This window comes from Psittacula echo (assembly GCF_963264785.1).
Source record: "Psittacula echo genome assembly, chromosome: 1".
Lineage (NCBI taxonomy): Eukaryota > Metazoa > Chordata > Aves > Psittaciformes > Psittacidae > Psittacula > Psittacula echo.
In genome coordinates, this window is record NC_137735.1 from 162,255,364 (window position 1) to 162,268,342 (window position 12,979).

At 47.7% G+C, this 12,979-nt stretch overlaps 1 protein-coding gene across 1 annotated transcript in view; it reads left to right on the forward strand.

Moving 5' to 3' along the window:
- Positions 1 to 1,462: 1,462 nt before the first annotated feature.
- Positions 1,463 to 12,979, forward strand: part of PLXNA4 (plexin A4) — a gene marked incomplete at both ends in the record, with an annotated part of 435,010 nt that continues 423,493 nt past the window's right edge. Inside the window, one exon of the mRNA XM_080614763.1 lies at positions 1,463 to 2,641. Coding sequence (XP_080470889.1) covers positions 1,463 to 2,641 — 1,179 coding nt within the window. The remainder of the gene's footprint in view (positions 2,642 to 12,979) is intronic.

Here is a 12,979-nt window from a genome sequence, read left to right on the forward strand (position 1 = left end):
CTATATGTGTGGGGCTGGCTGTCATCACTTTTACTCAGCTGTTCACATGCCTGATTTCAGAAAAGTCCCTCTGTGAGTGGTGGGACACTGGCCTGCAGGCGCAGAGCTGAGGGTTGGTTTGTGTCCTTTTTTGAAAGCAAGAACAGTCTTGTGAGATTCTGATCTGGATGTTAAAGAGGGATGAAGAGGGGAAAGATCTGCGTGCCTCAGGCTGGCCATGTAGCAAGGGTTATGCAGTCATCAAAGAACTTGGCTTGTGAGAGCTGAGCTGGCAGGACTCCATCTCTCACATACTTGGTGGGGCCATAAAGGGCTAAAGTTGTTCTTGGTACAGAAGCAGACATGAAAAAGTGAAGGAAAGGGGACCAGACGGATGTTTTGAGTAGGAAGATGCATTGCCATGGCGCAAGGATGGTGCTTGGTGATTATGGAAGATGTTTGTACCCCATACTGCTCCCACCACCTTCTCTTTGGAAAGTCACCACGCTGGTCCCTGGGTCATTGATTTTTCCAGTTCATGGTCGTTTAGACTTTATTACTTCTAATGGTTAGGTAGCCCCTTTCTCCTCATTCATTTGTAGTGCTCAGGGAAACTGTTTCTCTCTTTTAGACACTGTTTCCTTGGCTGTGCTGCGGATGGAGAGCAGTCTGGTGATGAGAACCCATGGGAGGGTGGGGACCTGGTGCTCCCATGCTTGGCTGCATGCCCTTTGTAGACATTGCTGTAAAGGCTGGCACACTACAACCCCTCTGTCTGTACTCCAGGCTGGACTAGCATGAGGCAGCTTTGATCTGGAAGCCACAGAGAGCCTGATCAAACAGGCCCATTCTGGACTGAGGTCTCCTGAATAGAAAGGATGATAATACCAGACCAGAGCTGGCTTCTTCCTGGTTGACTTCAAGGGTGGCAAAAGAGCTCAGCATCCAACTGGACCTGTCCCTTTAGGCAGGTCCCTGACCTTCTGTAGCCTTCAGTCCCTCCTCCAATAGAGCAGAATAATAATCCTTGTCCAGCCCTGTCTTCTTAGATAGCAAATACACAGTTGGCAGTACAAACAGCAATAGTACTTGATGCCTTTTGCACTGCTCTGGCTTCCAGTGACTTTTTGGGCTGCACCATAGAGCACCTGTGTGTGTGTGTAAGGGAGAGTAAAAAGGTGCTGATTTATTACTCTGCTGTGTGATTTCAACTCTTTCCACCAGCATCTTTTCTTTCAGGAGGGCTCCCTTTGTGCTGGTTGTAAGTAGAGAGCTCAGAGAGAGAAAGGGAGGATTAGCAATTAAATAGGCTCTGATGATGGCATGGTTGTGAAGGGGGGAGGAGGAAGGAATACTCCATAGTAATGTACTTTTGTTTTCTTTTGTCTTTGCTTGTAGGACAAAATCTGCCAGGGAATTGGTGTTTTGAAGACTTGTACAGCTTTTAATCCTCCTTCCCTTGGGAATACAAACATTTGTAATCATGTCACCGGCCATGTGGAAATGGACTTGCCTGGTTTCTCACCTCCTGCTATCCACCACAGTGTCGCCTCTTGGTAGGCAGCAACCACTCCATCCAAAGAGGCCCTTCATCACCTTTACTGGAGACCAAGCAGAGGGAAACTTCAACCATTTGGTGGTTGATGAAAGAACTGGGCACATTTACTTGGGAGCTGTCAACAGGATCTACAAGCTCTCCAGTGACCTGAAGGTCTTGGTGACCCACCAGACTGGTCCCGATGATGATAATCCCAAGTGTTATCCCCCCAGGATAGTCCAAACTTGCAACGAACCCTTGACACCCACTAACAACATCAACAAAATGCTCCTCATAGACTACAAGGAGAATCGATTGATAGCCTGTGGGAGTCTTTACCAGGGCATCTGCAAGCTTTTGAGGCTGGATGACCTCTTCAAGCTGGGAGAGCCCTTCCACAAGAAGGAGCATTACCTCTCTGGGGTGAATGAGAGTGGCTCTGTTTTTGGAGTCATTGTTTCTTACAGCAACATGGATGACAAGTTGTTCATCGCCACTGCCGTGGATGGCAAACCTGAGTATTTCCCCACTATTTCCAGCAGGAAGCTCACCAAGAACTCCGAGGCAGATGGGATGTTTGCATATGTCTTTCATGATGAGTTTGTGGCCTCTATGATCAAAATCCCCTCAGACACGTTCACCATCATCCCTGACTTTGATATCTACTACATCTATGGCTTTAGCAGCGGTAACTTTGTCTATTTCCTGACTCTACAGCCTGAGATGATCTCACCACCGGGCTCCACCACAAAGGAGCAGGTTTATACCTCCAAGCTGGTTCGGCTTTGTAAGGAGGACACAGCTTTTAACTCCTATGTTGAGGTGCCCATTGGCTGTGAGAAGAACGGGGTGGAGTACCGGTTGCTCCAAGCAGCCTACTTGTCTAAGGCTGGAGCTATCTTAGCAAGGTCTTTGGATGTTGGTCCTGAGGATGATATCCTCTTCACAGTCTTCTCCAAGGGGCAGAAAAGGAAGATGAAGTCCTTGGATGAGTCTGCTCTTTGCATCTTTGTCCTGAAGAAGATCAATGACCGCATCAAGGACAGACTGCAGTCCTGCTACAGGGGAGAGGGGACGTTAGATCTGGCCTGGCTCAAAGTCAAGGACATTCCCTGTAGCAGTGCGGTAAGTGAAGCCCCAAAGCACCCAACCTTAGCCTCCTCCTGTGCTCACAGAGCATGGCTTAACAATTAGAGCAGGAACTAGGAGCTCAAACTGCCTCATCCCAGTCCTGGCTCTGCCTCACATCACCACATCACCTATTTTAATCAGTTCATGCCCCAGTTTGCTCATGGATGAGGTGAGGATAGTATCACTGTATCACTTTCTGACCTGCCCAGGCATGCTATGATTGCTGATGAGCTAAGCGAAGGGGTCTTGAAATCTTTTGTTGGAATTTGCATATTGTGGTTACTTTGCTGTGCAATTCTTTGGTGGTGAAATTACGTTTCCTTGTGCAGCCTTGACTCAAACCTAAACCAAAACAGGACCTCGATAATGTCAATGGTTTGCAATGGTTTCTGTGTCTATGGGTGTAAGTTTCCTTCCCTGGGCTGAAGTTGGAGCAGAATCGTTCAGGGAGCTTTGTGAAGCCAGGGCCTTATTCTAGTGCTAAGAAGCACTGGTCATTAACCATCAAAGTCCCTCATCTTCCCATTCCCAGCGAGCTCTGTGTTGCCTCTGCACTGAAAAATTAAGGCCTGGCTGCAGATCAAGGATTAAATGCTGCCAGATTTAAGGGCAGGACAGGGAAAGAGGCTGGTCTACCTGACCTACAAATGGTCTGAAATAATTGCCTTAGTTTATTCCATCGGTTCACTAAAGTGTCAGTGCAGAAATCTGCGCCCGCTTTGATACCATGCACAGAAATCAGCATTACAGCCAGCACTGCACCCTGGCTGCTGTAATAGCCCCTTCTCTGGGCTTTGATTTCCTCCCTTAATTAGCTCTTTCAAGTGAGAGGCAAGTTCAAGCCTGAGCAAAGGGAATATGGAGGAACACCAGAGCGCTTTCCTGCCCCATAATCTCAAGGCAGTCAAGGATATGGGATTGCTCTGGCTTTTTCTTTGTACTTGAGCCTCCTTTGCTGGGGGATCCCTGCTATTGTTCCTTTGCAGGACAAGGACAAACCAAGAGGAACACATGGGAATTTAACTGCAGGGAGGCTGATCCTGCCTTACTCTGCCCTAGTTCCCCTTTACACCAGTGCTCTCAGCATCACTGCTTGACCTTGCACTGCTCCCATACTCCCACACCAAACATGCAGAGGGACAAGTCCTTCATTTTAGATGGGATCTTTTCTGCTTAGACCTGCAAAGCTCCCTATGGAGTATTGCACAGGGAGAAAGGCTGTGCCCAAATCTGCCTTTAGGTGTTTTGTTTAGCTTTAAGGCCTCTGCACATTCAAAAAGCTGCCTTTAGATTTAAGCTGGGAGCTTCCCATTGGAGTTGCTTTCCTGGGCTGTTAAGCATCTGCATGCATTGTGCGTATCCATTCTGCTTGTGCTCCATACTAATGTTTGCATTACTGGACCTCCCAAATCAGAAGGTTTGAAACCTCTTAGTAACCTGGCTTCTGGGGCTTTAGATAGGAGCAAAAGGGCCAACAGCTTTCTTGTGTCATTTGATGTGAGTCCCACCCAAGAAGACTGATATATCAGACTGAATTTGAAGGAACAGAGGCTGGGGAGAAGATAAGGAACTAGGGCCTGGCTGACACAGTGAGAAAAACATTTAGAGTATATTTGTGACTGCATTTCTTCATTCTGAATCAGAGATGCTAATGCTTCCCAGCTGGAAAAAGAGTCTGGAGATCCTTGAAGAGAAAAAACCCAGGAGTCTGAACAGTGTAACTAAGTGGACTGCCTTCTCTTTAAATGAGTCTGCTTAGAGCTGCTGGCAAGGCCTGTCTGAGATCAGCTGTGCTGCCCGAGGGAAGAGGTATTAGTGACTTGGCTGCGGTAAGGGTTGCACAGTCCAGCTGCTAAGCTTGGAAAATATTTGATGGTTGGTGAAGTATTTTGGAGCCTGGATATATGGCTGAGGGCCTCGTCTCCTTTTGCTGATGTCCTGCTTTGCCAGCTATCCGCCAGCACTGCCGCTCTGCCTCTTAGCACATGGATTCGAGGCAGCTCTAAAACCAATTACAAACCTATCAGTGAGACTTTGCCTGGTTTTGTGTGGATGTCAAATATTTCTCTGCTGGTGCAAATAGAGGCTTAACCTGCCCGTGACTGAGGCTGGACCTGAACTTCAGCTCTGCTGCCCTGCCTACAGCAGCTGAAATCCTGCATGTGAACAGATAGAGATGATGTGCCTGGTATTGAGCAGATGGGTAGAGATGAGATACGGGAAACCATCACTGAGCATTGCAGAAACACTGTTAGAAGACATATTCGAGCCTTTCTTTATGGTATTAATTGTAGGACAATGGATTATGGAGCTGGGCTCACTGCGTTGTCCTTGCATCTTGGTGCGTGGTCAGGTCTGGCTTTGGGTAACAAATAGTTTTCTAATAGGGTGATAGATGACTCAAAGGGGATCCCTATGTTAGGATGCTTTTGTTCCTGCATTGATGTAATGCTTGTTCAAGGCTGCTTTAGGGCAAGAGAAGTCTCTTGAGGACCATTCCCGGCACAGATCTCTTCACTTGCAATATGCACACAAATAATTACAGGGATGTGGGGGAATGTTGGAGTAGTACAGCGCAGTCTGCAGTTTCTCTGATCAGGCAGCTGGAGCTGGGGAAGTTGAGGACAGGTAGGAATTGGCAACAAGGTGGGCTGGACGCACAGTGTCTCGTGGTCAACATGCAGCAGGAGGCATTGGGTCTGCAGATGTCCTGCAGGGTTGAATGTCCTGGAGACTGGTTTGCAAACCCAATGTGAAGGTAAAGGATGGAGACACAGCTGTAATGAGCCTGTGCTTCTCTTGTGCCAACCACACGTGCATGTTGCAGGGGGCTGGAACTAGATTATCTTAATGTCCTTTCCAACCCAAACTAGTCTATGATTCTATGTTAGCAGTGTGATAGGAAAATTTCCAGAATGGGAAATATGAAAGTCCAGAGATGAATAGATTGGATATAAGGCAGAAATTCTTTACTGAGAGGGTGGTGAGGCACTGGAATGGGTTGCCCAGGGAGGTTGTGAATGCTCCATCCTTGGCGGTGTTCAAGGCCAGGTTGGATGAGGCCTTGAGTGACATGGTTTAGTGTGGGGTGTCCCTGCCCATGGCAGGGGGGTTGGAACTGGATGATCTTAAGGTCCTTTCCAACCCTAACTATTCTATGATTCTATGAATAGAGGATCCTCAATGTTCATTTCTCCTCTGTTCCTGTGTTGCAGCTTTCCTCCTATTAATCTTCAGCATAAATCAGGAAAAAAATGATGGATTTTTATGTCTAGGCAGTTGATTTGCAAATTGGGACTGTTCACTCAGGTGATGAACAACAGTTCCAGGTAATATCTCTCTGGTTTTCCTTGCTGAAAATACAGGATAATAGCTTATATTTAAACAGCACCCTTGACCCCAAATGCTTAGAAATTCATATAATCAGAAAAAAAAAAGAGGCTGGATTGAAAAAAGGGAGTCTTATGGGGTCATCTGATTTGCTCTTTTGCCCTACTTGTAACATTGCTGACAGATGTTTGTCTCACCTCTTCTTAACCTCTAAGCAATGGAGCAATGTCAGGAGGTTTGTCTCTCTCCCTATATGTTCTGTCTTGGCTGCTTAGGAAGCTTTCCTGCATGTCTAATCTAAATCTCCTCTCCTGATACTGAAGCCATTCCTACTTACAGAGAGCACCTTCATCCCCTCTGGCTATCTAGCAAGAGCTTCATGTGTCACCAAAGTGTGACCACTTTCGTGGTGCATTGCGGAGCATCAGTGTATGGAAGAGAGGGACCGAGGCTGTGTGGACGGACATACAGGGTCTTGGTAGGAGGAAGGGCTATCCTGGAGGGAAAAGTAGGCACATTGGAACAGGTTGCCCAGAGAAGCTGTGGCTGCCCCATCCCTGGCGGTGTTCAAGGCCGGGTTTGATGGGGCTTGGAGCAAGCTGCTCTAGTGGAAAGTGTCCCTGCCTATAGCAGGGGGTTGCAACTGCATGAGCTTTAAGGTCCCTTCCAACCCATATTCTATGATTCATGTTGAATAAAGAAGGCCATGGTTTAAATATATTTCATAAACTTTGTAATTAACTGTTGGTACCGTTGAGACATGCTAGATTTCTTAAAGAGGTACTTCGAGAGGAGGATGGAGATGTAAATGGCCCATTTTGTATAGGACTGGATCATTGGAGGAACCTGTTGATTTGCATTATTATGGAATAGGATTAATAATAGGTGCATTTTGAAGCCCAGTGATAACTGCATTACTGGGATGCTCAGTAACGGAGGCAGGAGCAAGCAGGTGAACTGCTGTGTAGAACATACAAGCATGGATGAAAAAGAGGAGGGTATTGGAACTGACCCTAAAGCAGCATAAGGGTGCTATGGCCTGCTGGGGAGATGCAAGAGGAATGGGGATCCTTGCTGGAGCTTTGTCTTGCAATGAAGCCCCAAACATGTTGTGTCATAGAATCACAGAATAGTTAGGGTTGGAAAGGAACTTAAGATCATCCAGTTCCAACCCTCTGCCATGGGCAGGGACACCTCACACTAAACCATGTCACCCAAGGCTCTGTCCAACCTGGCCTTTAACACTGCCAGGGATGGAGCATTCACAACTTCATGTCGATGGCACGCAATGCTGGCTGTCATCTTAGGAGCTGGTTGCATCCTAGAGCTGCTGTTCTGGGAGATCCTGGTGTCCTCATCAGCCTGATGTGCCTCGCAGCATCACCTGCTGCTCTGCAGCCTAAGAGATGCCAGTCCCTGAACTGAAAAGGTGTCACCTCCATCACTATAGCTTTTCCTGGATACATAGCTTGAATATCTGTCCAAGATAATCAAAGCGTCTGTCCTCAGCTATCACCTGGCTTCTGCCTTTTGCTGGTGTTTTCTTTTCCTTTTGGCAGGAAATGGAGTTTGACTGTTTAAATTACTGTATTCAATCTCTTCCTGTTTTTCATGGCAGTGCTGTCACTTGGGGGTGAAAAGCAGTGGTTTTGAAGCTGACCAGCCAGCAAAAGGCCTTGTGTAAAGAGCTGGGCAATATTTTTCCAACACTTTGCTAACAGGGGGCAGGCAAGGTGGGTGTTCGGGACCTGAGTCATTGTCTGACAGAGAATTGGCTATAAAGGCTTCCTGTGCTTCTGATGCTTCAAGGCAAACCTAAGTCAGTAGCTCCTTAAAGCATCTTTGCAAATACTGGCGCCTAGAGAGTTCTGCATCTCCTCCTTGAGGAACAAGCATCCACTTGTTCCTCAAGTGGAGTCTGCTGTCCTGCTCCCACCTGCTTTCCTGTATCCTCCCTGCCCATCTGTTGTGGTTGAACCCCAGCTGGCAACCAAGCCTCATGTAGCCACTTGCTAGGTCTCTTGCTGGTGGGATGAGGGAGAGAATTGGAAGGTAAAAGTGAGCAAACTCGTGGGTTGAGGCACAGACAGTTTAATAGGGAAAGCAAAAGCTGTGCACAAGCAAAGCAAACCAAGGAATTGATTCACCACTTCCCATGAGGGAGGTGTTCAGTCATCTCCAGGGAAGCAGGGCTTCATCACACGTAATGAGGACTTGGGAACACAAAAACCACCACTCCAAATGCCCCCCTTTCCTCCTTCTTCCCCCAGCTTAATATGCTGAGCACGACACCATTGCTGTGGGATATCCTTTGGGTCAATTTGGGTCAGCTGTCCTGGCTGTGTCCCCTCCCAATTCCTTGTGCACCCCCAGCCTCCTCGCTGGTGAGGTGAAGAGCAGAGAAGGCTTTGTTCTTGTGTACAAGCAGTGCTCAGCAGTAAGAAAACATCCCTGCATTACCTACACTACAGCACAAACCCAAAACACAGCCCAAACCAGCTACTGTGGAGAAAATTAACTCTACTGCAGCCAAAACTAGCACAATCTCCACCCCTTATTCCATACCATTTACATCATGCTCAGATCCCACACTAGCCAATACACCCTCATTAACTCCCACCACCCTTCCTGTCCTTTGATATAATGCCCAGATACCGTTCCCTGAGTTTATGGACAACCCCTATAAAATGTCTTTAAAACATCCATAAATGTCCAGAGTTTATTTAATCCGTGGCTTTGGGCTCCATCTGTTATGGTGGTCACTCAGGACAGGAGGAGTGGTGTGTTCCATGGAGTTATGGGGCACCAAAGCCATGAGTTAGCTGAATGTGGATGATATATTGCTCATTAGTTCTTTCATGAATGGCTGTCAGGCATGGGAACACAGACATTCTGCTTTGGCAGCATGAGCACCCCATCCCATGCTTGGTCATTGGGGCTGATCCATGGGCTCCTGCCACTCAGTTAGGAAGGGCCATATCTAACTCTGGTGGTAAAAGGGCTTTGTGTATGCTATGAGACAGTCAGTTTGACTCCTGGCAAGGCCACAGTTGGTGGTGGGGTAGCCAAGATTTTCCTATAAACAGCCTATTTTGTGACTTTCCTCTTCTTCCCAGGGCTTGTATTTGATATCACTGGTGTTAATAAGACACAAATCTGACAGAGCACCTCTGAGATACGGGGAGCAGCATTACCCTGTTTTACAGGAGGACTGGCTAAGGCACAGTAGAACAGAACTTGCAGTGCAATTGCAGCTCAGAGTCCTGGATCTTAGTAGTGTGCCCAGTGTTCCCAACTGTTGCAGAAAGAGCTGGAGAGGACAATTTTTGTAAGAGAAACTAGTGATAGGAAACAGGGAATGGCTTTAAACTGGAAGAAGGAAGATTTAGATTCAATGTAAGGAAGAAGCTCTTCCCTGTGAGGGTGCTGAGGCGCTGGCACAGGGTGCCCAGAGAAGCTGTGGCTGCCCCATCCCTGGCAGTGTTCAAGGCCAGGTTGGACACAGGGGCTTGGAGCAAGCTGCTCTAGTGGAAGGTGTCCCTGCCCGTGGCAGGGGTTGGACTGGATGAGCTTCTAATACAAACCATTCTATGATTCTATGATTCTATGAATATCATCCTTGCTATTGTATTCCTCTCTAGCATAGCGGATGGAAAACCGAGGTCAGTTAGAAAGAGGGGCATGTGCTGGAGGTGATGGAAAGAAAGGGCATTTAAAGAAAAAAACTCACCCCACTTTACAAACTAAAAAAGCAGGAATTGTCATCTCTATCTGTTATTTCCCTCATTATCTTCCCTTAAAAGGGAAAGGTTGGGGTAGAAAGAGAGTGTTAACTTTTGCTTAGCCCTTGGGAAAAGGAACGCATGAAAGTAGGTCAATGTGATACTGCTTTGACATTTTGCACACACAGCCCCTGCCCATTTCTCCTGGCTGGTATGTGAGCCTGCTACTTTCCCATGGGAATGACTCAGTCCCAGGAATGAGCTATCAGTTTCGTTAGACCTCGTAGTGTCACTGCTTGCCATGAGGGCCATCCTAAGCAAATCTCTGTTGGTGTCAATGTCAGTTGTGCTTGCACAATTTGTGGCAATCTGTTAATCTCTACTGTAAAGAACATGTATAAGCCTTTTGATACATGTGGGCTTTTTTGATACAGGGGCTGTTCAGCCTGGAGAAGAGAAGCTGTGTGGAGACCTCAGAGCAGCTTCCAGTGTCTAAAGGGGGCTACAAGGATGCTGGAGAGGGACTCTTCATCAGGGGCTGTAGCGATAGGACAAGGGGTGATGGGTTCAAACTGAAACAGGGGAAGTTCAGGTTAGATATAAGGCAGAAGCTCTTCCCTGTGAGGGTGCTGAGGCACTGGCACAGGGTGCCCAGAGAAGCTGTGGCTGCCCCATCCCTGGCAGTGTTCAAGGCCAGGTTGGACACAGGGGCTTGGAGCAAGCTGCTCTAGTGGAAGGTGTCCCTGCCCGTGGCAGGGGTTGGAACTGGATGATCTTAAGGTCCTTTCCAATCCAAACCATTCTGTGATCCTATGATTCTATGTCTTTAAATTATGCAGAGGGATATTTCTGACCCAAAGGCCTCAGGGTGAGTTGAGGTCAGTCCTTGGTCACCTTTTAGCAGTGCTTTCTTCTGCTTCCTCTGAAGATGCAAACAAGAGCAGGAACCAAAACAACAAAAAAAGATGCAGTGCAGTCTGTCAAAGGCAGTAGCTTCAGAAGTGCAGTAATGCCTCTCTGGGAATGCCCATTGGAGACTCAGAGACGGAGCAAACAGGCTTGTTACTGCCAGATCTCTATTTGTATAATTGGTCACATCAGTTTGTGTTGGATGGGAATGTATGTGCATGTGTGCAGAGCGTGTTGTCAGACAGACTTGCTGAGCCCAGCAACTTTGATAAGAAGTGACAGCATCCTCTTGCTGACACTGGAAGCTGGGGTGGGTGGAGGGCTTAACTGGAGAGGCAATATGGACAAGGGCTCTGGATTAGGGGTTCTGCAGCTGAGCTCTGTGATTCGCAAATCTCCCCCGTGCACCTTCCCACACCTCATACAGGGATGCTCGAGAGGGACTTTTCATCAGGGACTGTAGTGATAGGACAAGGGGTGATGGGTTCAAACTGAAACAGGGGAAGTTCAGGTTAGATATAAGGAAGAAGTTCTTTACTGTGAGGGTGCTGAGGCACTGGCACAGGGTGCCCAGAGAAGCTGTGGCTGCCCCATCCCTTGCAGTGTTCAAGGCCAGGTTGGACAGAGCCTTGGGTGACGTGGACAAGTGTGAGGTGTCCCTGCCCATAGCAGGGGGTTGGAACTGGATGATCTTCAGGTCCTTTACTTTTTAGCACTAATATATGCCTAGTGGTCATGCTAGGGACATGGCAGTTGGGTGTAATGAAGTTGCAGGAAGGAGACCCTCTGCTTTTCCACTGATGTACATTCCTATGGCTGAACAGGACTGGATGAGCACAACAGGACTTCTCCAGCATCCATATGTGCATCCAGCATCTGTAGTTCAGCCTGGGTATAGCTTCTGGCAGCATCCCAGTCCTCTGGACATCCCCAAAAGCCCACTGCTATTCATGTGGGTATGCAGATGCTTCACCTGGTGAGACCTCATTTGCAGGCACCCCATGGGTTCCTCTTCACTTGTCCCTCGGTGGTGGTCCTTTCTCCCATGTGCCACCTCTCTGCTTTCACCCAGCAGGGATGAAGAGACTTTCCTGCCTCTGTAAAGTGCTCTGCAATTCAGGCAGGGAAAAAAGTGGCTTTGGAGGCTCAGCGGGAGAGAAAACCATAAACTTTAAAGCACCTACAACAACCTAAGCTGCACTTCAGGGCTCTAAACCAGGGTCTAATTGCATGGAGAGGATGATTGCATTTGAGGTGTTAAGTACGCTCCTCAGTATTAAATGCCTGTCCTTGAAAAGATACTTCCAGATCAGTGTGCATGAAGAAATAGTGCTGGTGGTAATTCATTACCTTCTTATCACACCCCCACACTGCTAGTTCTCCTTCCAAAATCCCTATTGTTTGTTCTGGAGGGAGGGGGGAAGAAAAAAGCATTCTTTGGAAACAACCTCCTTCTTAAACCCGTTTATTTTCCTTCTTTATTTATTTATTTTCCGTTTATTATAAAGCAAGAGGAAACCCTATTCCTTTAAGTGGCCTGGTGCCAAACCTACTCACAGTGCTGTTCTCTGCTGGCTCCTCATGTCTGGTTGACCCTGCTCAAACAAAATGTTCATTGAGGACAGAGCAGGGCTCAAGGCTGCTGAGTTGCTGTTGTGTCTGAGATATTTCGGGCACAGCTCCCTCCCCCACCATCAGTCCCATCTCTGGACCACGTTGGCTCTGCATGAGCTGCTCAGCATCTCTTAGCATCAGCCCCAGGTCCTAGTGGTCCCCCACTTGCTGCTGATGTAGGTGAGCAAGGTGCCAGCTTCTTCGTTACTGCTTGTACTTCATGCCACACGGACATTAGTTTTGTTTCTGGGAACTGGTCTTTGCTGCTTTCCCTGCCAACAATCCAGGCTGTTTTCTTCTGTGGTTAAGCCCTGTGGTTGCACATGGCTCCAGCCTTGCATTTTTTGGAGGGCTCCATATGATCTCCTCGCATTCTTTTCCATGCCAGGAGATCAGCTACTTTGCAAACCTGACCTCGTAGTGCCTGGCCATGAGGTTGTCTGTGTGACAATGGGAATGCTTGTGCAACAGTTGGGGTTTTTAAAGGCAGCAAGCAAAATCCAGCCATTCTGGAAGAGCCAGAAGCAAAGTGACTCCAGCTCCGTTCATGAGCCTGATGCTATTTAAAGCACCTCCGGACTGGAGGCAGGAGTTTGTACAATAACCATTCTGTTGAGGAGGGGGTTTATTCAGCATTGGATTCAGCGCTGCTTTCTGGCTCAAATCCTGCACAGACCTTTCTCACTTGCTTGATGCAAGTTGGGGTGAAAAACAGCACAGGGTCTGTCTTAGTACTTGGGGAATCAGCAAAGATTTT